The 26,940-nt window shown below is 52.5% G+C and overlaps 1 protein-coding gene across 1 annotated transcript; it reads right to left on the bottom strand.

Annotated features, from left to right (window-relative positions):
• Positions 1–1,956: 1,956 nt before the first annotated feature.
• On the bottom strand, positions 1,957–25,359 carry SPMIP6 (sperm microtubule inner protein 6). The gene is made up of 7 exons (XM_048850692.2): positions 24,816–25,359; positions 13,993–14,140; positions 10,148–10,260; positions 8,805–8,880; positions 7,669–7,882; positions 5,570–5,659; positions 1,957–2,101 (listed from the first exon to the last, which is right to left on the bottom strand). Exons 1-7 carry the CDS (start codon positions 24,948–24,950, stop codon positions 1,996–1,998), a joined length of 882 nt encoding a protein of 293 aa, XP_048706649.1. The 5' UTR covers positions 24,951–25,359; the 3' UTR covers positions 1,957–1,995.
• Positions 25,360–26,940: the final 1,581 nt, after the last annotated feature.

The following is a 26,940-nucleotide window of genomic DNA, read 5'->3' as shown; positions in this document are numbered from 1 at the left end:
AAGCACTTAATAAGCAGGTATATTAACCAACCCCTTTTAGTTGCTCATCCCTGACACAGCAGGTTGATCTGAATGCTGGGCTGGGGGGTCAGGACTCCCGAGTGCCATTCCTGATAGTCCTGGACAAGTTGCTCCCCTGGCCGCACGTCTCAGTTCAATGGAATTAATACCACCCTAACTCACAATGGGCTTGGAGTAAGTGTCTTTTATGCAGAAGAAGGGGCTGTCTGGGTGTGAGGTATGAAGAAGCAGAACGTAGGCAGGGATTCTGGGGTAGAGTTAAGGTTGGCTTAGCAAAGGATGACTCAAGCAACCCTGGGGCCTTTGTTAGAGCCACTTAATTGGCTGGCTCCCAGCTGCACCTTCCCTATTCTGCACCAGCCTGGGGTTGCTGGGGGGGGGGGGGGGGGGAAGGGCAACCGGTTGGTGGTGTGTGGGGAATGGGAATGTATCTGGATTGCTGTGTGGGTGGAGAAAGGGAGTTAGGGACACAGTGGATGGGATTTTTCTGTTCATCCGGTGTGGGAAGCAATCTGTGATGTGCTCCAGCCAGGCCTGGGATAAAGGGGGGAAATGCCTGATTCCCCCAGGGACAGTAACTCTGTGTATTGGAGGGGGGAGGGGACTCTTGGGTGGGGGCTGGGTAAAAATGAGCCTTCTACAGGCAACACACTTGTGCATTTCTAATCTGTTACTGAAATGGAGGGAGCTGGTTAATTTCAGCAAACAGCACAGAATCTTTGACAGATCCCAGCAACACGAACACAAGTCTGGTCCACATTTATCCTCAGTGCAATTTTGTTTCCCCGCAGTGAAGTTACACCAGGGTTGACTTTGGCTCATTATATTTAATCTTTATTATCTGAGACCAAGATCCACCCGTTAAAGGATTGGGCCATCTGCTGAGACTTGGCCAGTCCATTCCAGACAAGCCTACAATTCCAGAGCTAGTTTTTCTTTTCTTCCTAATTTGGAATAAACGAAGGGAGCTCTGGATCAAATGTAGACTGGCTCTGCTAGTCTGGGGTTTGGGGAGGGGAGGGGAGAGGGAAAGGAAGATACAAGCAGGGAGACTCATTTTTCAAGTTGGGTACAAACCACATATTGTCTTTTGGCATGGCTGTTACTGAATGGATTCTCATCACACTAATATTCAAGCAGTGAAAAGTAAAATGCAGTCATGAGCTGGCAAGACTGTCTGTGAACTTACCACTGTTCCCTTCTGAATGGAATCAGCACTGCTCAATGGTGTGTCATATACCCTGTATTGCAAACATGAAGATTCTCTTTTACCTCAAGCAGCATGGGGCCTGTACTCTCAACCTTGTTGCCATGAAATTCCAAGTGGTTATGGAGTGTGGCACAGGGATGGCTGTGAAGTTCTCACTAGGTGGCCAGCAAGTTGTTACAATATGTATCTAGCACTGCAATTGCAGCAGGATAGGGAAGGTTTAATGAGATAAAGCCATTAGCGAATCCATCACCAAATACATCTGCTGCAGGCTGGCTTGGCAACCTTGGACCTGGGGCGGGGTGGTGTGCGGGGGGAACTGGGGTTTCCTTTTGCAGATTCCCCTGGGATGTCAGTAAGCTCATCACTGCAGGGCAGGGAGTGGCTTGTGTTCCACAGCCCCACCTTCTAGTGAACTAGACAGACAGCTAATTCGTCTGGAAGGGAGAAGGCTGCAAACTCTGGGGCTTGACAGAAGATTGAAGGGGGAGCTGGCGCCTCTGGCCTCCCTCAGGCAAGGGGAAGATCCTAATCCCTTTTCCTGCCCAACCATCTTGAGCAGCAAAGTTGCCAGCCATGCAGAAGCTTGCGGGAGGGCTCAGGGCGGCTGCACAGCAAAGTAGGTTTCCACCCTCCTCTTATCTCCCTTTGCCCCTTGTCCGATGCTGCCGCGGGGAAGGTGGGTGGGGATGTTTCACAGATGGCAAGGAACGAACATGCGAAGGTTGGCAAGACCCATTTTAATGGAAGCCTGACTCTCCTCTCTACCAGCACGGCGAAGTGGGGTAGGACTCCGACACAAACTCGGGATGGATGACATAGTTATCCTTTTGCGGCCCGCCGGCCTTCTGGAAGTGACTCGTGTCCCACCTGGGAAAGGAGGAAAAACCAATGGATCTTAAGCCTCACGCCCGCAGGAGGGTCCTTGGTAATCCACTTCCTGCTGGTGCTTATTAGGAGATTCCAGGGAGATTGCCAAGGGCAAGCTTTGGGAGCCATTCTCTTTGCTGATTAACTGCAGAGCGATGCTTCCACATGCTCACCGTTTTTCTGCCCCGTATCAAATGCCTGGTCCTGGGATTTGGGGAAGGAGGTGGCCCGGTCAGTGGGATCTCTGGCAGATGGGTGTGGCAGGTGAGAGACAAGTGGCTAAAAGGTGCATAGAAGCCAGTGGGAGGGTCGTGACATGCTCTGGGGTTATGGGAAAACCCGAGAGAATACATCTCTGCGTAGCTAAGTAGCCCGTGCTGGTGTGTATCTTTTGTCTGCAGTGAGGTGAATACAAACACCAGGCAGTTGAAATAAAGCAGTGGTGGGCAACCTGTGGCCCATCAGGGTAATCCGCTGGTGGGCCGTGAGACAGTGTTTACATTGACTGTCTGCAGGTACAGCTACCTGCAGCATCCAGTGGCTGTGGTTCGCTGTTCCCGGCCAATGGGAGCTGCAGGAAGTGGTGGCCAGCACGTCCCTGCAGCTCGCAACGCTTCCTGCAGCTCCCATTGGCCGGGAACAGTGAACTGCAGCCATTGGGGGCTGCGGGTGGCCGTGCCTGTGGATGGTCAATGTAACACTGTCTCGCGGCCCAAGAGCGGATTACCCGGATGGGCTACATGTGGCCCATGGGCTGCAGGTTACCCACCACCGAACTAAAAGTTTGTTCTACCTTAGCCAGCTTCGGAGAACCATTTTCAATCCCAATTTTAGCTCAAATGATTCTTCCCCACCCATGTGAACACTGTTGCTAATGCGTGCACTATTTTGGTGTTTTCCTTAAAGCCTCAGCTCCTGGAATCATGTGATTACATGAGAATCTCAGCTTTCATTTTTTAAAAATAAGTCAGTTTCTAGCCCTCCTGGTTGCAGAGAGAAGTTTGAAAATGTGACCTGAGTGGATTTGACATCAGAATGCAAATAAGAACATTTATGATTTTTTAAAAAAAATTCACAATTTTGGGGGCCTGACCCCTGATTTTGGGCTACTTGGGGTTGAATAGAGCCAGGGGTGAAAGTAATTTAAAGGATTTACCGGTACGCTGGAGTCCTGAATGGGGGTGTGGCCTCAACAGGAAGAGGTGTGCCCTCAACCAGAAGAGGTGATTTAAAGGCCCTGGGGCTCTGGCTGGGAGCCGTGGGGCCTTTAAATCACCCCGCTGCAGAGGCGGCTGGGAGCCCCGGGGCTCAGGGGTGAATTAAAGGGCCCGGGGCTCTGTCCGCCGCAGAGCTCTGGGCATTTTAAATCCCTGCTGGAGCCCCGGGGCTCCGGCAGCTGGGCTCAGGCGGGGATTTAAAGGGCCTGGTGCTCCGGGCACTGTGGGGAGCCCCCGCCCGAGCCCTGCTGCCAGAGATCCAGAGGTGCTTTAAAGGAGCCGGGGCTCCCCGCAGTGGCAGGGGAGCCCCGGGCCCTTTAAAGCGCCACCCAAGCCCCGTTGCCAAGTGAGGTGCCTATGAAAAGGTTATGATTTGCTGGTTATGATTATGCTGTCTGTATGCACGTATCATTTTTGTATGTGAAGTTATAAGTGTTGGCTCTATGCTTGGATTTCAAATGTTGGCTCCTGGGGTAACGCCCACAAGGTAGCTAGCCAGCACATCTTGGAGGGACTATTCAAATTAAGTGGCTCATCAAGAAACACTTGGTTGACAATGGATCAAGGGAGACGCCCATCTATACTGAGTGGACTGTCCTGTAAACGTACTTTCTGGAGTGTAGGTAATGGCTTCCTGCAATGACTGAGGGAAACTGGGCATGAACATGTGACTTGCCCATGTGACTCCAAACTCCATCTTGTTGCTTTAATTTTCCGCAGTAAGAACAATGGGATGCCCTCCACATGGCAAATGTTATAAAAGGCCCTGGAAACACCTCCATTTGGTCTTCAGTCCTGCTTCTTACCTCTGGAGGAACCTTGCTACAAACTGAAGTTCTGAACAAAGGACTGAATGACCCATCCAAGCAGTGGATGTACTCCAGGAGACTTGACTTAAGCCCGCAGTTTATTTCATCACTGCTGCAAGCCTGCACCAAGAACTTTGCCATTACTGTATGTCATTGATTCCTTCAACCAATTTTAACTCTCATCTTTCTTTGTATAAATAAACCTTTAGATTTTAGCTACTAAGGGATTGGCACCAGCGTGATTTTGGGGTAAGATCTAAGTTATGTATTGACCTGAGTGTGTGGCTGGTCCTTTGGGATCAGAAGAACCTGTTATCTGATGAGAGTGGTTGTAAAGAACCACTCATCTCTGAATCCTGTGGTTTTGGTGGTGATATGAGAACTGGAACACCTGAGGGAACTGTCTTTATGTTTTCCTGTTAGCCAGTGTGGGGAAACAGGAGTTTACTTTTGTGGTTGGTTCGGTCTATCTTATAAAAGAATAACCACCAGTTTTGGGTTGTGTTTGCCCTATTTCTCAGCAGTTCGTCCTGAATTTGGCATCCTCAGCTGTGACCCACGGTTACACTGTGGAAACAGGGACACCGGATAACTAGGGCTCTGGGCAGATGATGATAACAAAAGCTACTGTCGCAAAGGCTAGACATGGAAACCTGTTAAAAATGGCACAAAAACTAATCCCAAGCGATGCCGTCCTATCTCAGTAGTCTTGTAAGTCTGCAGGAGTTTCGAATACTTACGTGGGGCTTTATGATTTCAAAGCACAATAGAGACATTAACTATAAATAAAGCCTCACACCCCTGCCCAGGTCGAGAAAGCTACCAGGCAGTGGCTACCCCTGTTTTGCAGGTGGGGAACTGGGGAGGTGAAGCATTGCAGCAAAAGGGAACCAATCCATCTACGCACCTGTTTTTAGGTCTCCTTTAAACACTCCTAGTCACATTTATAGTTCTGGGGAATCACTCTTCTGGTCCTGGGCCCAAGTCACCATCCCAGGCTCCTGGCCTCTTGCAGGTTTTGTTTTACATCAAGGTGGCCTCTTGCGACCCTTTTGGTAACAGCTTCTCTTACCCTCAGGCCAGGACCCCAGGGTGAGCAGAGCAAACACTACTCCTTTGTTTGGTCCCTTAACGGTCCTTCATTATTTTGTACCATGAATAAAAGCATGGTGCTGTCCCTTAAAAATAAGCTCCCCCCCCTGCAATTTCTGCCACTTGCTCTGTGACCTTTGGCAAGTCACTTGAGCTCTCTGTATTCCAGGGGTTACCATAATACATGCAGCCATTTGTCATGATTCACTTGAAACCCAAATGAGGAAAGATCTAGCCTCTGGAAAAGTCCAGGACTGTTGCGAGGTTCCTGTTCTCCCCAGTGTAAACCATGATTTTTTAGAGCCACTGTGCCCTTCCCCCACCACTGAACCCGGCTTTAACTTTCTTACTTAAGGTTCATATACGGGAAAGATTGCGGCGGGTTGTGCAAAGGTGCATAGCCCATCGTCTCTTGGCTGCAGTCGCAGTATGGGATATTCCTGAAACAAACGCAAGGGGTATGGTTAGCGATAGCAACAGGCTGCCAGGCTCACTCATCTCTGTTCCCTCTCGTTCTGGTGGTCAGCGAGTTTACGTGGGAAAGATCCTTCCTGTCTCCCCACAAGTGGGGCACGGTGGTGGCATCAACAGGGTCAGAGACACAAGTGGTGGTGGTAGGAGTCTGGGATGGAGCAGTGATAACAGGGAGAGGACTGTCCGCAGCACAGGGACTAACGTCCTAAGGGCAGGTTTTAGAGGTGCCGAGCACCAGACACAGTCTGCAGCTCCTGTGACCTGGAAGGCAAGGCGGGGCTGGGGCTTTGGGATGGTCTGCACACAGGAGCAGCAGACGTATATCGGCCGCTCTCAAGTCGGTTTGCGAGCAGCTGCCCCCGGAGATTGCAGGGGTGGCATGAACCAGGTTCAGAAACCCGCTTAGTAAAAACTGTAATTTCTGTGTGGCTGGACCCCATGGGTGATGGGCACTTTATAAACACCGAGACAGAGACAGCCCAAGCGCTGGAATGGGTTCCTCTGTGCAGCCTCCCTGATCCAAAGCAAAATAACACCCAGAGCTGCTACTGCAGCCTCTCCGCCTGCCCTTCAGTCACTAACTCCGTGGGTCAGTCCTCTTCACGTTGCCCATTGCTCCAGAACCCTCTGCTGCCCCACAAGGACCCAGAGCTTTGAATATTTGGGGTTTTTGGCATGTATTTGCCAGGATTGCTCTCATCTCCTGTACGGAAGGTCCCACCCTTGGCTCACCCTGTAGCCACTTTCCGGTCACTGCCCCTGCCTCTGTGGCTACAGAGCTTCTGGCCAGGCTTGTGTATATATAATCTATATCCCTCTTTAGGGTATTACCCTTACCTCTGCGGGGCCAGAGGGGATGTACCTGGCTCACAGCTCTGTCTTGGGGAGCTGCAGGGCTGCTGCTGGCTACTCAAGCAAAGAGTTCTGGTGACTTCAGCTGGGCTCGCTGACAATTGCTCCCGCCATTGGGTGGAGAGGGAGGAGAGCACTGGGGTGTGTGTGTGGGGGAAGGGCAGCGCACTAGTGGGGAGGAAAAAGGAGGACAAGAGAGCTGGGAAAGCGAGGGTGGGGGAGGCGGAGAGAGCAGGGAGGCAAAGGGGAATGAGAAATGAAAACACCCCCAGGGAAAACCCAACGGACTGAGAAAGGGGACAGGCGCCAGAGTGTTGCCAACTCTCATGGTTTTGTCCTGAGTCTCAGGATAATTACTGGGTTCTTTAAAGCCCCAGCTCCTGGAGTCAGGTGGATATGTGATGACTTCAGCCTTCATTCTTAAATAAAAAGTAAGGGCTGTGGAGAAAGCATCAAAATGTGATCCCAGTGCACCCCAAAGGCTCAAAAGCAGAAGGCAAATCAAAAGGACACCCAAGCTCTTCTTTTTACATCATCTCACGACTAAAAATCTGATTTTTGGTGAGCCTGACTCATGATGTTTGAACATTTGGGGGTGGCAATACTGGGAGACGAACAAGTGAGATGGGGATCTTACCCCGGGGCCGGATGGGAGGGGATGGGGGTGTGTTCCTGGAGGTGGCGGGGGGGAAGGTGTTGATCCTTTGCAAAGGGACATGGAAGGGCTCTGCTTTCTCTGCACTGATCCCCACCTCAGCCTCCCCTCCTACACGCCCTGGTCTCTCCTGCTCAACTCTCAATGACGTTCAGGGGTCTAGGCCCAGGGCGACAGTGAAGGCGGGGGCCGAGAACACCCATGTTTCCCTGAGCGCTGCCTTTCCTTTCCCCTTGCCCCACAATGCCCATCTGCTGGGAACAAGGGCCTGATCCTGCATGCCAAACTCTCCTTCCACCCAGGGGAGCTTTGGGTGTGACGGGCAGGATCGGGGCCTGAGTTCTGACCCCCCGTGAGCCCTGCAGGAGCAATGAGGAAGGACGGGACTGGATTATGCGTCCCGTAGAGCAGCTGAGCGAGCTCTGCCCTGCGAGGGAAGTGTTATGTGCACTGCGTAACCCTCCGAACCTTACAATCTTCTCCACTAGCTGGTTGAGCTGCCTCTCGTTGCAGGGGGCTCCGTCCACGTAGTAATCCATCCCCCGCATGCAGTAGTGGCGCCCGGTGCAGGGGCTGTAGTAGCCTTGGAAGGGCTTTCTCCCGGGGAGGGTAGACCCGTGCTGGACAGAGGGGAGCTGGCTGCGGGATAAGCTGTTCAGCATGTTGACCACCACTTCCCTTTCTGAAACAAGAGGAGCCAAAGGGTTTGGGGAGAGGGGAAACCCCACGGCGTTGAAATCTGGACATTCGCTGCCCTAGACGGAGACCCTGGCCCTCAAGCGTTCTGGGTACAGAGCCCGTGGCAACTAGGGCAAAACCATAGCAACCAAGGTCCAAATGGGGGGTGGGGGAAGGGAGGGTGTGTGGGCTAGTGGCTAGAGCAAGTATCCCATGCATGTGTGTGTGTGTGTGTCTCCCCTCTCGTGGCCACATGCAGGACAACAATCTACTACTGCTGCCAGCTACTGAATTGCTTCTTTAGCTCTAGCTGCAGAGGTTTGTGCTTTGGTGCAGAAGGGCCCCGCTGGTGACCTGGGCAGGTGGGTCAATGCACAAGGGCTTGGGAGCCCTCCACAACATTTCCCAAGGGGAGTGTCCCTTTAAGAAAGCCCCCAACATCCTCCAGGATGAAGAGACTCAGCAGTACCATAAGTTACCAGTGGCAGGGATTAACCAAGTCCACCGTGCCCCACTCCCAGCAGCCCCAGGGAGGAGACACCTTCACAACCTCAGGAAGCCTGGTAACCTCAGGGGTTTCTGACCGTGAGCTGCCTTGTGGGGTTGGTGAGTAGGGGAAGGGAGGTAGCTGAGTTGGGGGCAGTTAATCGGCAAGTCCTGGCATCATCTTCACAGCCCCAGATGACATCAACAGCAGAGCTTGTGCTCCAGAATGGTTCAAGGGGCTTCCTGGCCTTTTGCAGCTGAAGGGACCCAGAAATGCTGCCTATAAAAACCTCCCAAGGAACTATCTCACTGCTGCTCATTGCGGGACGCCTTGTGTTTCCAGCCCGCGAGGTGTTGTGTGGATTAAAGACTCCCCCACTGGCTCTTCTGGAATCTTTGCTCTCTCGAGGTAAGGTTATAGGAGGACCCAGTACAATTACCATAATTATTGAGCCGGTCGGGTTTCGGCGGGTATTGCATGGGCATCCCACGGAGAATGGTCTCCATCCCTGCTTCCTGCAAGGAAAGATTTCAGAGCCTCCATGTATGTTCAGCAAACTTGCACAGCCCCCTGTTTGTCCCTGGATCAGGAAAGCGCAAGCCTCCCTCACCCTGCCCTGCCCTTGCCCGTGGGCGGTGAGGGCAGGCGCCATCCTTTCCTTGGCCTCTCTGCTGAGACCGCCAGTGTCGATGCTGCTTAGTGAGCCGGTGGCTTTTCTGACGTGGCGGACGCTTGCCCACTGGGAACTGGGCCAACACCGGAGTCATTCCATAGGCTCCAGCGAACCTAGAGTTACCTTGGCCGTATCCTTCTGCTTCTATTGCACAGAACTACACAGCACACGTGCCATGAAAATGCCACAGCCACGGATCCATAGGCAGCACGGGACTCCTCCATTTGGGGAGGCTGCGTGTGCCCGGACTGTGGCCCTGCCCCGAGGCCCACACCTGATCAGTCTCCTCCCCCCGAAGCCCTGTCCATCCCCACTCGGGCACCTCCCAAAGGCCCCCCCCACTGCTTGTACCTGTTCACCCCCTCCCCCAAACCCCCGTGCCTGCCCACCAGTCGGCCACCTGAGTCGGCTGGTTGCCCACCGCTTGTGTGTACCTCTTCACCCTCTCCCACGAGGCCCCCATGGGGGCAGCATGGGGATTGGAAGAGGCAGAGCTTCCGGGGAAAGTGACGAGCGGGAACGGGGCCTTGGGGCGGAGCGCAGGCTGGGCCCCGGCTGGGGCACCCGCCTTTCCAGTGGTGGCATGCTCCAAAGGCAGTGGGCGGGCTGGTTGGCAAGGCTTAGCCTCCCCTGGCCTCTTATACCCACCGCGTTTGCACAGATCCTAGCTACAGCTATTTGCTGTGTCTGAAACCCTGTCTCTGAAAACACAGCTCTCCCTACGGAGTGGGGAAAGTCTTCTTGTAGCTGGAGCAGCTCCTCACGTCCTTCGGGAGGATGGTCTAGAGCCAGACGAAGACAGGACTTCGCTTAGCGTGCAGGGGGACTGACTCCATTTTGCAGTGTTGAGCGGTTGGAGATGCCCTGCAGGAAGGCGCTAGGCAAGGGCAAAGAAGTATTACACTGGATTTTGACCTGGGTTATTAAGGGTGAAATTTGCAAAGCAAAGAGCGGAGCAGGAGCTAGCTGTACAATTCTTATTTGAGAATAGGAGGAGACATGGACTGACATCCCACAGGCCGCTTTGAAAGCATAGCCCCTTCCCTGATCGTCTGCCACAACCTGCCTAGGGACGAGAAGCAGGCGCGTTCTGGAGGTCCAGGATTTACCTTTGGAAGCCTGGGGAGGTAGGTGGTATATTTATTCCACCCCGCGCTGTTGTAGGGGCCTGTCCTCCACGTTGCATACTTGTCTCCACTGACAAAAGCTGGATTGTACTTTTCTGAAATGTAAATGGACAAACAGACAAACATTTCCTACCAGGGAGGAAGAACAACGGGATTCGCAGAGTCCTAGATGGCAAGGCCAAAAAAGACACTTAGACCATCTAGTCTGACCTCCTCTATTACATGGACCGGAGAATTTCACCCAGTTCCCCCTGTATTGAGCCCAACAACTTAAAGCATCTCTTCCAGAAAGGCACCTGTCTTTAGGGTGACCAGACAGCAAGTGTGAAAAATCAGGATGGAGGTGGGGGTAATAGGAGCCCATATAAAAAAAAGCCCCAAATATCTGGACTGTCCCTATAAAATCGGGACATCTGGTCACCCTACCCATCTTGATCGGAAGACATCAAGGAATGGAGAACTCACCCCTACCCTTGATAGTTTGTGCCAATGGTTAATCACCATCACTGTCAAAAAGTGTCATTTCTAATTGGAATTTGTCTGGCTTTAACTTCCAGCTGCTGAGGCTTGTTCTGCCTGACTCTGCTAGATTAAAGAGCCCTTGAGTGCTTGATATTTTCTCTCAGTGAAGGTGCTTAGACACGGTAAATCAAGTCACCTCTTCATCTTCTTTTCGATAAGCTAAGCAGACTGAGCTTTCTCAGTGTCTCACAGTCAGGCTTCCTCCCCTTCCACCGCCAAATCATTTTTGTGACTTTTTGCAGCACCTTGTCTGAGTTTTCAAAACCCTTTGCACCATGTGGGCACCAGAGCTGGACCTATGCTCCAATACTGGCCTCACCAATGCTGTAAACCCACGGCAAATCACCGCCTTTCCCCTACTCACTCTTTGCACGTTTATGCAGCCCAGGATCACATTCGTCCTTTTGGCCCCTGCAAACTGATTACCGTGTAGCTAGCCAAAAGCTTCTGGGTGCGGGCTGGGTTCCTTAACAAAAGCCAAGGCAAACAGCCCCGCCATCCAGACTAACTCGGCTCCAGCCTGTCCAGTGTGCGCCGGGGAACCTCAGAATGCTGGAGGGACTGGTGCTGGTGGCTTCGTAGGTGCCACCGTCCCCACATGAATTAGACATTAATCCGTTCCACACCATGGTGCAAGGGATTCAGGGATGCTGGAGGTGCTCTCTTTTGGATGCAACATACAGCTGAGACCCTGACCCTTCATGGTCTTTAACGAGCCTCTGGCACTGTTTGCAAGAGAAAGGATGCTAACCCCAGTGTCCTGGCTAAATTAGAGCTCAGGGAGTGAATCCTGCCCACCTGAAGTCTCTCTTCAGTGTCAAGTAGATTCTTCCTCATTTCCCATCCTCCACTGTGGTTTAGTATCCCCGTACATTGTTACACAGTAGCCGTGTTCCTCACCAGAGGTGGCTGCTGTGCAGTGGTGGGTTAAGTGAGCTCTGGGCAGAATTTGTGCATCAGGTGGTTACACTGGGGGCTGGAAGGCACTACAAAAATAGACAGTGGGGCACCAGCTAATGCTGTACTTATTTCTTATTTTAAATAACTGTAGTCTCTCTGGTACCGCTGTGTGAGAACTGAGCCAAATGTGGACTTCTGAATAGCATGTGCTCTGCAGCCCCGCGGCAAGGTGGGCCTTCCACTCAACAGCAGGCTTCAAGAACAGCAGCGGACAGTGCCGCTGTCCGAGGGCTGCTGCGGTGAGCAGGGCCGGAGAAACTAGAGCAAGATTTGCAACAATAGGGGCCTAGCGTCAGCCTCCGAGGGCCTTATTTAGGCACGTAAGTCAGGGGCGGGAAGCTGATGTCAGTGGGAGCCCAGCACTTCGGAAAAGCCGGAGCTTAAATAAGGATTTAGGAGCCTAGCATTGGGCTCCTGTGGTGGAAACTCTTGGCCTAGGTGCAACAGGAACATCCAACAGCCTTGTGCTTTAGAACAGCCCTTTTGGTGTGTCAGCAGCCAGGGTGAGGAACCAAGGGAGCCTGCCAGGGAGCCATGAACTGCACCTCTCCAGGGTGTTGCTGGCCTGGCCGTGAGGGCCAGAGGGAGAGAGGACCATGCTGGGTTTTTTAAAATCAGCTTCCCTCCCTCCCCACTAGCCCTTTGCTTCTCTTCCCATTTCTAGGACGAAGATGGACCTCCCAAGCCGGGGGGCGCAGCACTGACCCAGCACCCGCAGAAGCCAAGGTAGTACCGGCCATGGTGGAGCCCCCGCCTGCCACACTGCGGGGGCCAGGGAGCAGCGCCCCGGCTGCCCAGCAAATAGGTCAAACCTGGATGTGGCAGGAAGTGAAAATGGCCATAGCCCATCTCCGCCCGGCGCAGGATTGCTCTCCGCCCACTGGGCTCCGGGCCTGTGCCCAGTTCAGCTGGCAATGAGGGTCCCACCCTTCCCCTGGGAGACGATTCCACACCTTGGTACGTCTCCACCTCTGGAGGCTTTTCCTGCTGTTCAACCTCAATCCTCCTTCAGGTAATTTCATCCCATCGTTCCCAGTTAGACCCACTGCCCCAGCGAGCCCTTCCCCGCTGCTTGATGGTTATACCCTTCAAGTACATGCAGGTGGCTGTCCCTTCTCTGTACCCCGCGGGTGGCAGGAGCAGGCGTACAGGTGCCCACAGACAGTCCCATCTGCCCTTCCCTCCTGGGGGCAGAGCGAAGGGCCAGCTGGGAGGAGAGCAGAGGCAAGTGGACCAGCCCGGGGCTCTTCAGAGAGAACAGGGGAGCTTAGCTAGCCAGCTTGACTCCATGCCAGCTGGGGTGCTGGCTAGCCCCAGGTGAGCTCCCCTGTCCCTTCCCACCCTGTGCCGTAGTAATATGGAGGCAGAAGGTGGGGGTGGGGGGAGGAGGGGAGTTTGCAATCAGGTAGATGGGGAAGGGGAGCACAATGCAATGGGTATGCACCATGGGGAGGGGCAGGCCTCAGAGGAACGGGTGCAACCTCAGTGTGGGTTTTGAGGTTCCTGGAATCTAGGGCTGAGACTTTCCAAACCACCCCCGGAGGTCTGGACGCTGGAATCCCATTTATTCTCATGGGAACTGGGTGTCCAAATCCTTTGGCCAGCTTGGACTATCCTGGCCTCTGCACCTGGAATCTGGGCACTGAGGCCAGCTGGCCCAGGATCCAGGGGAGGCTGGGTGCATCCTGGACTGACTTGTGAATGGTCTGTGGCTGGGCCAGACCAGCCACGCCTGCTCCCTCAACGAGGTACCTGGATCTCAGCATCAGAGAACCACACAGGGAGCCCAGCCGTGAGAGAGCTGCTTCCCCACCGTCAGTGCTGAGCCAAGAGCCTGAGTCTCTGCACTGGGGAGGAAGGGTCTGTATGAGGGGAAACTGGACTGGGAAGGGTTTCTTGCAGGAGCAAAGGTAGGGATACAAAGGGTGGGGGACTGTGCTTGCTCCTGGCTGCCTTTGCTTGTACCGCAGCCTCCTGGCCTGCAGTAATGGGGGGAGGGATTGCTCAGTGGTTTGAGCATTGGCCTGCTAAACCCAGGGTTGTGAGTTCAATCCTTGAGGGTGCCATTTAGGGATCTGGGGCAAAAATTGGGGATTGGTCCTGCTTTGAGCAAGGCGGTTGGACTAGATGACCTGCTGAGGTCCCTTCCAACCCTGATAGTCTATGAGTCTATGAACCCAGGCAATCTGCCCCTGTTCGACACCCTGAGGCCCACTCTTCTTTAGGAACCCCTGGGCTCTGAGTGCAGTTCTCGTCACCGGGTGAGAGCATGCTATGGACGAGCTGGAAGAAGCGGGACAGGGAGCTGGGCTGTGAGGCAGGTGGTTTAAACAATCCCGCAATACCTTCGGGTCTGGTTAACCAATATTTTTCTGGCCTATAGGCTGTTGGTTCTATCGTGTTCTTATAGGAATATTCCTGCACCGCATGCTTAATCATCTTCTCCAGATGAGCTTGGTTCACCTGATTTTCCACTCTGGGCACCGTTAACCCCTAAAGGCAACAGAGAGTTGGGAACGAAATCAGTTAAATGTTGCAATGATACCAGCTTGCCCTTTGCAAATTCCTCTGTGTTTGGGATAAAGCCAACTAAATGCAAGGCTGCAGCGAAGGGGGAAAGTCCATGGGCATCAAGGCATGCCATGGCTGTTAATATGCTCATCACCATGGCCACCCAGAATGTCACAACAAGATCAGGGCTAGAGCTGAAAACCTCATTCTCAGAAAGCCCCTGCACTTGAGTAAAAGGCAACTCACCTTCGGTAGTTAGTCATATAGGGCCTATGACACACAGCTGAGCAGTTTTGGTTACAGCCAGTAGAAGGTAGCTGTGTCGTATACCTGTTAGCTAGTTCAGTATGCAAATCTGAATGCTCTTCTTCTTCAAAGTATATAATAGCAACACCTGACGCTAACATGGTGCTTTTATCCATAGGTATCAAAGTGTTTTGTAGAGGTAGGTTCCCTACTTTTATTTTTGCAGGTGATGGAATTGGAGCCAAAAGCCAAAGGAGGAATCAGTGTACTGCCAGGATTAATGTTTAGAAACTCCTAGCTTCCAGGCTTACCACTAGACCAATAATCACATGGGCAGAAAACAGCCCCACTACCATTCCCTCATGGATTCCCAGTGGCACTGTCCGTGCACACAGGAATGCGTGTTCATTTGTCATATGCACATGAACGTGTACAAGAACCAGTGCCTGCACAGAGGAAGTTTAAAAGCTCACAAGAACTCAGCCACTGCCCTGGCTTGTTCGGGATATTTTTGGGCTACTCTGGGATGCCGTGGGTTAATGCTGATCGGTGTGTGTGCATTGGAATCGTAGGTACTGCTTTGGCATCCCACAACACATGATGCTGCATCAAAATATTGTCCCGTAACAATGGAGCCTGGTGCCATTTCACCATCTCTGGAAGTGATGTAAGAACACGTGAATGTCTCCTCTGTAGGGAAGGTAGTGAGGCCTACTGGATAGGCACCAAACTAGGCTTTAGAAGAGCTGGTTCAAACCCCAGCTGTACATAAGTTCATGTCTATTTCCCTTCCCACCTTTGGGCTGTCCTGTTTATTGAGCTCTTTGAGGCAGGGATTGTCTCTTTGTCCAGTTCTCAGCACAAGGGGGCCTCTACATGCCAGGAAAATATAAATAGGAATAAAAGCATTGACCTCGTAAGCAGGGTGATCTCAGAAATACCAAGTGGCACAGCAACCACGAGGATGTCACCCACTGCACACGCAAAGTGACTACCCATGACCTCCCTCTTAAGTGCCCAGAAATGCCCCTTTAACTAAAGCCCCTGCAGCGAGCGCAGGAAGAGCCCTTGTAGCTTTCCCCGGCGACACGCTCAGCTCTCTCCTAACCCACTTCGCTGAAGCTTTTCAACCATAATCCACTAAAAACATGCACAGACACGCACCACACTGCACAGCAGGCTGCTCAGGGAACGGCGGTTTGAACCGGATTGGCTGGGTCTTATTTGCATTGTATGCTCTCTGGACCGGTACAGTGGGCCCCATCCTGCCACCGCCAGGAGACTCAACATTGGCTTCAACAGAATGTCAAAAATCTCTAAACTCGTGACTGGTGTGGAGAAAGTGAATAGGGAAGTGTGATTTACCCCTTCTCATACCACAAGACCCAGGGTCACCAACTGAAATTAACAGGCAGCAGGTTTAAAACAAACAAAAGGAAGTATTTTTTCACACAACGCACAGTCAACCTGTGGAACTCCTTGCCAGAGGATGTTGTGCAGGCCAAAACTATAACAGGGTTCAAAAAAGAACTAGATAAGTTCCTGGAGGACAGGTCCATCAATCGCTATTAGCCAAGATGGTCAGGGACGCAAACCCATGTCCCTAAACCTCTGACTGACAGAAGCTGGGAGTGGATGACAGGGGATGGATCACTTGATAGTTGCTTATTCTGTTCATTCCCTCTGAAGCACCTGACACTGGCCACTGTCGGAAGACGGGATACTGGGCTAGATGGACCATTGGTCTGACCTATTATGGCCCTTATGTAACACAATCAGGCCCTCTAGCCTTTCAGTGCTTGTAAAGAGCTGAGTACCCCCGATCAGTAAATAAGGATGTACTTAGACACACCACCTTTACAAAAACAATTGCAGAGATTTTACAATCTCCTTTGAACTGTGGCACTGGGCACCTCAGCAGACCCTTCCTTTGGGGAGCAATTTATTAACCCTCAAGGCAGGTCATTATTATTAGCCCCACTTTACAGATGGAAAACTGAGGCACAGTGAGGGTAAATGACTTACCCAAAGTCAAACAGCAAGTCAGCAACCAAGCTGTTTAGAGAAACCAATTGTCCTGAGTGCATAGTCCCCTGCTCTGCTCACTGGAGAGCTCCCATGAATAGAACCCAGGCGTCCTGACTCAAAGTCTCCTGCTCTACTCCCTAGACCATACTGCCGGACTCCGCCTGAAAATCTCCAACTTGTTCTATAGCGAATGAGGACGGGCAGCAGCACCAGGGTGCATCAGCAGGAATCCATGCACACCTGGATAACCTGCTCCATAGGTGGGAGGGCTTAAAGCTGAATGGTATAGCTAATCCTGTAACCAAGGGCTATATGCAAACCTTTCCTTCCCTCTGCCAGTCCCCTGCCATCAAACCCCTCCCCTCTCCAAATCAACAAGGGTGGGAATCCCACACAGGAGCAATGCACAATCAAAAGTAAATAACTGCAAGTCAGGCCCATGCTATACACCCAGAACAAAGCAGGGTCAGGGGAACAGCTGAGGCAAGTCAAGTCGGGACCCATTTCTGCAGGCTGCAGCCTCTCTATTGTGGCCACATACGTGAGCTCGAACACTCCCCAACCCAGAAAATACTTGCCAGCCTTTCAAGGAGACATGAGGGTGATGGACAACTTTAGGAGGGGGAGCTCCTGGGAGGTGTGACCTGCAGTTCCCTAGGTTTCTTTTTAATACCAATATGGCAGATGCTTTAATTTCACTGCAAGATCACCGCATGCCTAGCTGGCTGTGCATTCAATGGCGAAAAAGCAGAGGATCAGATATACAGCCTGGCTGGAGATGTACGAATTATCATCAAAGCGGATGACATTTAATTCAGCACACAGTTTAATGAATGAATGCTTATCGCACTTCAGGAGGTAGGGGTGGCGCTATGTAGCAGGGAAGTAATGCTCCTGTTATCGTTGTAAGATCTGGGTGCCTTCAGACACATCTGGGGCCAGAGCCACCATACAACCATGCCAAGTGGGGCTCAGAAGTCTGCTGGCTGTCAGAGAGACAGGAAACAAATGGAGTTTGCAGGTCTCTCCCTGGGTCCAGATTTGCACAATGCCCAACTAGAGGGCTGCAAATGCATCGGACAGTCTGGGGGTTTGCACTCTCAGGCTGTTCAACATTTTGAAAGCAACCTTCTTGTGAGAGGGTCACCACAAAAGTGCCCCCTCATGGCATGGGTGATCCTGCAGCAGCCCTGCCTCAGTTTCCCCTCAGTGATTAGCCCTCCCGCCCATACTCAGCTAAGCCATTAACAATAAGTCCACCGCTTCCAGCGTATACAAGTCCAAAACCAAACACAGAGTCTTCACACCAGTTTCAAATGGGGCCCGATCCCACTTTCAAAGGGGCTAGTCCATCTTCAGTAGCTCAGATGCTCTCCTGCCCATGCTCTGGGCTCAGCTTTCATCCTTCCAGGGCTCTCTTTCATCTCTCCCACCAGCCCTTCCTGGGCTCACTGCTCCCTCCTCCCATGCCTTCTGTCTTGGAGTCTTTCCCTGCTTTGGCAGGCCATTTCCAGCCCTACCTAGCTGGAGTCTCCCCCCAGTGTCACAAGGTCTCCTACCTCCCTGCAGACCACTGCAGACACCTCCATCTCCCCCTGCCTAGTCTTCTCCCTCATCTAGCCCACAGGCCTTGTCAACTCACATGCCTCATTTTCCCCACGCGGGGAAGTGAGTTGGTGTCACAGGTGGGAACTGAGAGACCCAACCCCACTGTTAAAGGACCAGTCACCCTGTGACCTCCCAGATTGGCAGGGGAACCATCTCTCCATGTTAAGGTCCTGTCTGCCCTGCTCCTTCTGCAGCAGCGAGCACTGTGGGTAAGAGGTGCCCCAGAAAGCAGACTGCATTGCTATGATACCACAGTGCTTCCTGAAGGCTGGATGAGTCGGGCAGGGCCCAGGTGGGTGAGGTGTGGAAAAGGCTTTCGGCTTGGGGACCGCAGGCTACGTCCAATCACAGGGCCCATGAGACCCGTACCACTGCCCGTTTTTTCAGTTTCAGTCTGGTCCCTTGTTCTGGGCCCTGTGGCTCTGTTTCCTTTGGGGGCTGTCATGTGTGAGCGCTGGTCGGAGGAGGAGGTGGGCCAGTGGTCTCGGAGAAGATGAATCCAGGCAGCTCTCAGCCAGCATGTATTTATTATGCTTTGTACTGTCAGACAAAGCACTCCCACCCCAGGCTCTTTAAAATAAAGAGCAGCCATTAAATAGACAGACACCCTTCATTGACACCAGTGCACAATAACCTCAAGTCCCATCAAAGACCTCCCCCCTGTAAATCCACCAAGAGCCCCCATGCACCACCCCACCTGGCAAAGAGCCCTGCAAGCCAGGGACCAAAGATGGGCCTGGCCACAAAGGCATAAAAAGCACAGTGCAAGAGTGTCAGCCAGCCAGCCGTGTCTGCTGTGTAGAAGTCAGGCAAGAAAGGGAGGAATTGCTGGTCTGTTACTCGGAACAGCAGACAAGTCACGAGGTCAACAGATGTGTGTTTCCACTGCCGCTTGCTGGATGGAACGGGGCCCATGTATGTGGCTATCATTCCTTCTTGTGCCTTAAGATCCACAGAAGATACAGGCCCAGATCCTCAAAGATATGTAGGTTCTTAACTCCCTGGGAATTAGGTACCTAAATATCTTGGAGGATCAGGGCCATGAGTCCTAGCAGATTCATCGATTTAAAGGCCAGAAGGGCTCACTGTCACCATTTAGGCTGGTCTTGTGCATAGTACAGGCCAGAGAATCTCCCCAGCTGATTTCTACGTCAAGCCCATAACTTCTGGTTGAGCTGCAGCATATCTTTTAGAAAAAGACATCCAGTCTTGATTTAAAGGCTTCAAGTGGTGGTGAATCCATCCAGTAAATAGTGCTACATTCTCCTTTAACTAGGGTGTAAGAGACCTGAGCTGTAGCCAAAGGTCCTGGGGTTTGTCCCTCTGTGGGGTGAGCTGCCCACAGGAGTGTCTGTTGTACAATGGTGACCCCAACAGACAGGAAGGTGAAAGAGGATCAGATCCCTCCCAGTGCCCAGGAGGAGAGAAAAAAGAGATCTGTCAATCTGAAGGGAGAGGGTATGAATTGGCCTAAGGACAGGGGCTTGGTGAATGGAAGAAGAATATGATACTTAGCTTATATAAAGCATTTTTCAACGGTAGATCTCAGAGTGGTTTACAAAGGACAGGAGTCTCATCCCCTTTTGCAGATGATGAGGATAGATTTTAGCTCAATTTTGACCCAGTTTAAGGGAAGCGAGTCAACCCACCTCCCAGGGAGCCTCTGGGTTGTGGAAAGGCAGGCAGGATTTAATCACGGGTGCCACTGACTCCCCCCAACACCCAAACATTATCAGCGTGGCGGGGGAATCTTTGCAAAGCACCGGACACACTTCACCAGCGGACCCCCCCTTCCGCCAGGGCTGAGAGCAGCAGCCTTTAAACAATACAAAACAGCCGTGCGCAGCGGTTCAACACAAGCAGAATCCCACCTGCAGCTGCAGTGGGAATGAGAGGGAAGAAGGGGTGTAGCGGTGATGTCAGGGATGATACCCTCCGCCTTGTACCATGGGATCTTCAATCACTACAGATTGATTGATGATGATGATGACGCTGATGATGATATTTTGCTTTGCAGGAGCGTCGAGAGGCCCCAGTGCTCTAGGTGTTGTACACGCCCACGGTAAGAAAAGTCCCTGACCCACAGTTTGCAGTCTAAAAGCCCCACAGCCGCCTGTGGTAAAGGGATTCTGATGCAAGCCTCGTTGGAAAGACAGGAGAGTACCCCGGCCACCATCCTTCTGCACTTGCTCAACTTTCCCGCTAAGGGAAAACCCACAAAATAACCCCCTGGCTTGCAGCACTCTTCAAAATGTTTGGAAGTCTCCTGTCCCACTCCCAACTTAGCCCAAAGCTGCTAAGTTTATGTCAGTGGTCCCCAAATTTTTGAGCTTTGCGCCCCCCACTTTACCCCTGTCCATGCCCCCTAGGACATGGACAGGGGTAAGGGGGCTGGGGCCACAGCTGGGGGTGGGGCTGGGGCCAAGAGTGGGGCCAGGGCTGGGGGCAGAAGCTGAGGCCATGGCTGGGGGCAGGGCTGGGACCAGGAGCGGGACTTGGTGCGGGGCCAGGGCTGGAGCAGAGCTGGGAGTGGAGTGGGGCTGGGTGTTGCTACCTCTCCGCCCCCCATGGGGGCTGGCCTGGGACCTGCCGTGCCCCCCCCAACATTCCTCTCTGTCCCCCTAGGGGGGCGCGCCCCTCAATTTGGGGGCCTTTGGCTTATGTCATCTGACGCAGTTCGAGCCCTGGGTGCCACACTCACAGACCATCAGGAACCCATCCTTCAGCTAACAGAGCTGTAGATTAGCAGTCTTAGAAGTGGGAGATTTACCTGTGTAATAAACTTGTTTTCATCCCACAACGTAAAAGAACGTTCCCTGTACGACTGTTTCACAGTAGACGGCGACCGGTAAGATTCTGTATAGGTGCTGATGGGCGTCTTTGTTTTATGAGCAAAGAGGAACATCTCTCAAATGGGCTCTTGGAAGGGATTCCACCTTCAGTCTAAACTATGTCTCAACTGATCCTCAGTAGCCAGCAAGGGCTTTATGCCGGAAGTTAATTTCTGGAGTCCGCCACAAGCCACACTGAGGGGTGAGTCTATGAAAAAGGCTCTCTGTACTATGGTAGCAAATTAAAAGTCTGTCTCCCAAATCTGACCTCCTCCCCCAGTCACCAGCCCTGCTTGCATCACCAGTGATGTCACAGTCGGTTGGATCAACCGCATTGTAGCTAAAATGTAAAAGTGAGATCCCTGCGGATCCAGCCCCTCAGGCAGGTAGATTGTATCAAAACAGGGTCCTTTGGCAGGTGGGAAACAATTGCCCATCATATCAAAGGCAACCCCCTGGCACAGAGGTGCCGACTTTCTGATCTGAAGGGGGGTGCTCGACCCCCACTCCGCCCTAGGCCCTGCCCCTACTCCACCCCTTCTCCCACGGCCCCACCCCGCCTGCCTCTTCCTGCCCCCCCACTCTGCCCCGCCCTGCCTCTTCCCGCCCCATTCCACCCCCTCCCTCGAGCATGCTCCTCTCCTTCCCCCCAGAGCCTCCTGCATGCTGCTGAACAGCTGATCACTGGCGGGCGGGAGATATTGAGGGGGATGGGTGGGAGATGATTGGCGGGGCTGCAGCCCCAGAGCACCCACAGAGTCGGGCTGCAGCCCCAGAGCACCCACAGAGTCGGCGCCTATGGCCTGGCATTTTTCATCTGCCACTGTCAGTGATTCCCTAGCCACCTCCAAATCTAAGTCAAAATTGCTCCCTCTGAGTCTCTCTCTCTCCATCGACCTGGGGCTATCACTGTGGTCTATGCGAGCCCCCTGAGATAACATCTTTCACCTTTGCCCCATTACCTGTCAGGTGCTAGCTGGCATGGTATCTAGGTACCCAGGCCACCTCCTGGCTGGCTGGGGAGAAAGGCCCCGGGTCTAGTGTGCAGACAGATTGACTGGGATTCTGGTGATCGCATTTAGGATCAGACTCCCTAGGCACCATGCAACCCTACCAGTCGTCACCCCATCACAGTTCCTAACCTCTGAGCTGAGCAGAGCCTCGGGCCAGCCTGTGGAGGGGCCTAGCCATGAGGGCAGCTTAAGCAGAGACTGAGATGTGAGGGTCACATCAGAGGAGCTGGCGGAGTGTGGGGTGACTGGACACCAAGGCGGTGGGAGGTGTGAGGCACGCAGGAGTGAGCAGGGGCATCTCAGTGAGAGGGGCCCAGGATGTGAGCTGGGGTGTGGGGGTTAGGGTGGCATGAGGGAAACCTGGGGCATGAGGGGAGTATATTGGACTATGATGCATATAGACATGTACCGATTTAATAACAAGTGCAGTAATACAGAAATAATACAACACATCGGCTGTCGGGCATTTAAATGGAGGCAGATAGGGGACAGTCAGGTACCATGGTAATCAGCAGGGTACATGGGCTGGCTGGAGAGAGAGGCAGGATCGTTAGGAGAGATAGAGACACATCCCCATAGAACCTAGTGTGACCCCCTGCCTAGGACGTTGGCAGCAGCAATCCGACCTGAGCCTTTTAGAGCTAAAAATCCCAGCTCTAGCCCCTGGCAGGCTCCAGCAGACTGATAAACCTCTGTGTGGCCTGCGCACCCGAGGTAGACAGAGCACCGTGCTGCATTAGTAGGGCTTACAGAAATGACCCCCGTTCTTCCATTGCCAGGTCCCCAGCATCCTTTGGAGCTCTCTCCTCCCCACCGCGGCGTCCATCCAAGGGGACGGCTTCTCGCATCTTTCTGACCACGACTGCCTGAGCGGGCCGCACAGCCTCTCCTCAGTCTCTCTGTTGCAGTCTTTGCTATGTTCAGTTCATGACCAGTGGCTCCCTCCCACTAATTAGAGTGATTCGATTCTTGGCAACGGGAAGTGGATTAGATAACTAATAATTAGCTGCTGCTGGCAGTGCCTCCTGGAGTACAGCATGTCTTTCTTCCTCAGCCTGCAGCAAGCTTCAGTTGCAGTGAGCTGGCTAGCATATGCATGCAATGCTGTCCCCATCTAGATAGCACCAGAGCTGCTTAGCTGTGTGTCATACACCCCATACTGCTAAGTGCCCAGGCTGAGCCTGCATTGCCCCGAAAGAGCCTCTCTGTGATTGTTTAGCCTCCCTTTTTTGGATGCTCTCGCTCTGCACCTCAGCTCTAAAACATTTTCTAATGGTCATTCACCAGTTCTGCCACAATCTGTACAGCAGAGGGTGCTGGGTACCATAGTCCAAGCCAAAGGACAGATGCATAGAGGGATGTAGTGGAAAGTTCATGCACAGAGAAAGAAGCTGGCTGGCTGCTCAGATACCATGTCTGTGGAGAACATTGTGAACCTGGAGGCAGGGGAACTTTTGTATATTATGTTCAGTGTTACCCGCTGGCAAAAATTCATCATACATTTGCATATAAAAGCTGTTCTGCAGGGTTTTCATCCCCAGATCTAATTCACATGGCATGTTTCAAAATCTCTCATGACAAAATTACTGTGATGAATTGTGCAGGCCTCTGCAGCTGGGAACCCCGCAACAGGCCAGTTCTAGCTTGGCCAATGCACAGAGCCTCGGACCCAAGGAGACTAACCAGGATCCACTGAAAGACATGGCAAGAGAGGCCAGTCTGCGATCTCTGGAGTGTCTTTACAAAAGTGCCCCCAAATTTTGGCAACTAATTTGGATAAAACTATGGTCCATAGAGACCATAGGGCCCAGCATGCAATGTCAGATCTAAATCTAAATGGCCAGGACATATTGCATTACAGTCAACTTGTGGAACGTGTTGCCAGGGGATGTTGTGATGGCCAAAAGAATAATGGGTTCAGAAAAGAATTAAATAAGTTCATGGAGTCCATCAATGGCTATTAGCCAAGATAGTCAGGGACACAAGCTCATGCTTCAGCTGTCCCTAAATCTCCAGCTGCCAGAAGCTGGGAGTAGACGACAGGGGGTGGATCACTCTGTAATTGCCCTGTTTGTTCATTCCCTCTGAAGCATCTGGCACCGGCCACTGTCAGTGACAGGATCCTGGGCTAGATGGACCATTGGTCTGACCCAGTGTGGCCGAATTTATGTTGTGACCTATACTCTCCATGGACCATCTCTGTGTATTATTTTATAGCACCTACAGCAAGGTGCTTCACAGAGCTAACAATGCAATCCCTGCCCTTTAAGAGCGATGGCTGGCCCGAAGGACACCATGACTTCAGTACAGACTGTTGTTAGTGAAAACTTTCCATTTGGGACTGGCATGCAGCTCTTCTTGCACAGAGGAACATGAACAAATAAAAATATGGCCTACTGGCTCAGGCAATAGACTGGGCCTCTGGAGACACGGGTTCTGTTTCTTTCTCTGCCACTGACCTGCTGGGTGACCTTGGTCAAATCACTTCCCCTTGCCGTGCCTCAGTTTCCCCATCTTAAAATGGGGAGAACGAAACTGGCCTCTTATGAAAAGTGCTATATAAGCACTCCAGTGGCTGCATTTATTATACCCCTCCCACAGCAGTAGTGACCAGCGCTCATTTATAAACGAGGACAATAACAGACTGCCTCTTGCTCACCAGCTGCACTTTTAGGTAGTTTAAAGCGATACCGTTACCATCAGGCTGGCACAGCTGCACAGTCAAACCGCTAAGTGGAAAGGGGAGACCCACATTTTATGAAGACACCCAAACCATCATAAAAATCAGCATCTGAAGGGCTCATGGGGCTCCTCAGAAGCTGAGATGAAGAGGAACCCCATGGTGGCAGAGCTTAGGAACACTACAGAAGCTGAGATCCTGCCTCTGATAACACTGCCTACTGGGTGGGGGGCTGGGGGGAGGGGATTTACCTCCGTCACAAACTTATTCTCGTTCCACAGAGTCATTGGAGGTTCCTGGAAGGTTTTTCTCATGCTATTCGGTGCTCTGTAGGAGTCCGTGTAGGTGCTGATGGGGGTCTTGGTTTTACGGGCGAAGAGGAACATCTTGAATCACACCCGTGCGGGGGAATCCTTCTTCAAATACACTCAGTGACTCCACAGGTCAACTTCATCGGCCAAGGGGTCTTGTGCCTCAACGTCATTAGATTAGGATTCCCCACCCCCTCAAACGTCTGTGGCTGGTGGGGAAGGGAGAGGGGCTCTGCATGCTGGGGTGTTCCTTGAATGTGACAGCCTCTCCCACTCACCAGCCCTGCTTGCATCACTGGTGATGTCACAGTAAATGAGCAGGGAGACTTCATCACCTCCAGAGTCAACGCCTCTGCATTTGCTCCAAGTTCCAACCTATATGTAACATGCTCTGCTGCTATTAACACGAGGAACCAGAAAATCCACATACCTTTTCCCAGTGGTTGCCACGTTCTCCAGTGGCATCCTGTTCCGGGGGACACCGTCTTGCTGTATGTCTTCTGCTCCCTTGTCCAAGCGGGAGCCATGCTATCTTATTAAGGTTATTTGGTACATGCCAGCAATGTTCTTGGTCCCACACCAGGCATAAATGAAAAGGTCTCTTGCACTAAGAAGCTTGCAATGTAAGGGCCTGATTATGCAAACTTCTCTGCGTGGGTGGAGCCTGCATCCATGTGAGCAGGTTGCAGGATCGGGGCCTTAGGGTATGTTTACCCTGCAATGTAAGCCCAGAGTTAAGAGAACTCGAGTTAGCAGACCTGGGTTTGTTAACCTAGGGCTTGAATGTCTACACTCATCTGTAACCCCAGGTTAGGAATTGTTGAACCCTGGGTCCCAACCTGGAGGTTCAGCATCTGCACTGCATTATGCAGGCCTGAGTCCAACCACCCATATCCCAGACTTCCTAGTGCCTTCCTAAAATACTTCCCACCACAGCCCAGGCTTTCTGGGTGGCTCTTATCATGGCCCAGCTCCGGGTTCCAGTGTGGCCAGGGGTCGGGGCCATGGGGGAAGAGGAGGAGCAGGAGGAGGCATGACAGAGGAGGGTGGGGCTCCTGCATGTTTCCTGTTTTTGCATTTTGAAAAGGCGGTCACCCTAGGGCCCACATTGCACCCAGGCAGTGGGCAGACCTGCTATGTTATTTGAGTTAGCAACCGCAGGTCTTGATGTTAAAGAGCCCCAAAGCATGGGTGTGCCCTCTGGCCTGCCCACCCTCCCTTCTCCGAGGCCTGGAGACACTCTGGGGTGACACCCCCATTTTACGTCCCTGTGCTGCTTGTGGGATCCTGAATCGCTGGAGAGGAGGGGATGGGATGATCGAAGGGAGCTTCTGGTTATCTGGGGGTCATTTAGTTATCACTGTTTATCCCTGGTTCCTTCCTAGTCCCCTTTATATTTAGCCCTATCATTTCCCCTTGTAGATGGACTGGTCTCTGCTTGCCATGGGCAGGTGCTGGGTTCCTTTTAGATTGTTAGATGCGGCCCATTGTCTTCAACAGAGCAACGCTGATTGACGCCAGCTGAGGATCTGGCCCTGTGGGTTTACACTGTTGGTGAAATTCACCCCTTTGCAGAGGGCCAGTGCATGGTGTCTGCATCACACAAGTCCACACTTAAGTGGTGCATAGCCCTTGTGCTGGCTGTGTGCACAGAGGCGAATTTCACTCATGCTGAGGCGGGTCTCACAGAGATGGGTGGGTGAGCTGGGGAATTCAGCGGGTTGCTGTTGGTGATATTCGGGAGGGAGATGTCACCTAGCCACAGTCAGGTGGGGTTTGGAACGGGTCTGCGGTGACTAAAACCATGATGTGCTAAATAGGGGTAAAAGGAGGTGGTTGTGTTGGCTGGTTTGGAGGACGTATGTGCTTTGCAGCATCCCGGGGAAGAACAGATGCCCAAGTTACCCACTGCCCAAGGGAGAAAGCAGGCACTGAGCTCGGGAACTGCATATGTGCACAGGGCGCCGAGCTGTTGCTTGTGTTGATGTCTGGCCCTGGGAGGGGCAAAGGAAGGGGCCGAACCAATGAGCTGATAAGTGGGGCAAGGTACAGAAGCTATAAAACG

The sequence above is a fragment of the Caretta caretta genome, chromosome 5 (genome assembly GCF_965140235.1).
Source record: "Caretta caretta isolate rCarCar2 chromosome 5, rCarCar1.hap1, whole genome shotgun sequence".
Lineage (NCBI taxonomy): Eukaryota > Metazoa > Chordata > Testudines > Cheloniidae > Caretta > Caretta caretta.
The sequence above is the reverse complement of the archived record's forward strand: the minus strand, read 5'-3'. Positions and strand labels throughout refer to the sequence as shown.

Excerpts from the sequence above, each read along its gene's own strand:
- SPMIP6 (XM_048850692.2), bottom strand. The coding sequence starts at position 24,950 with ATGTTCCTCTTCGCCCGTAAAACCAAGACCCCCATCAGCACCTACACG. Across the intron at positions 10,261-13,992 it reads TTGGTTAACCAGACCCGAAG|AAAAGTACAATCCAGCTTTT; the intron begins GTATTGCGGGAT and ends TTTACATTTCAG. Across the intron at positions 8,881-10,147 it reads ACCTCCCCAGGCTTCCAAAG|GAAGCAGGGATGGAGACCAT; the intron begins GTAAATCCTGGA and ends CTTTCCTTGCAG.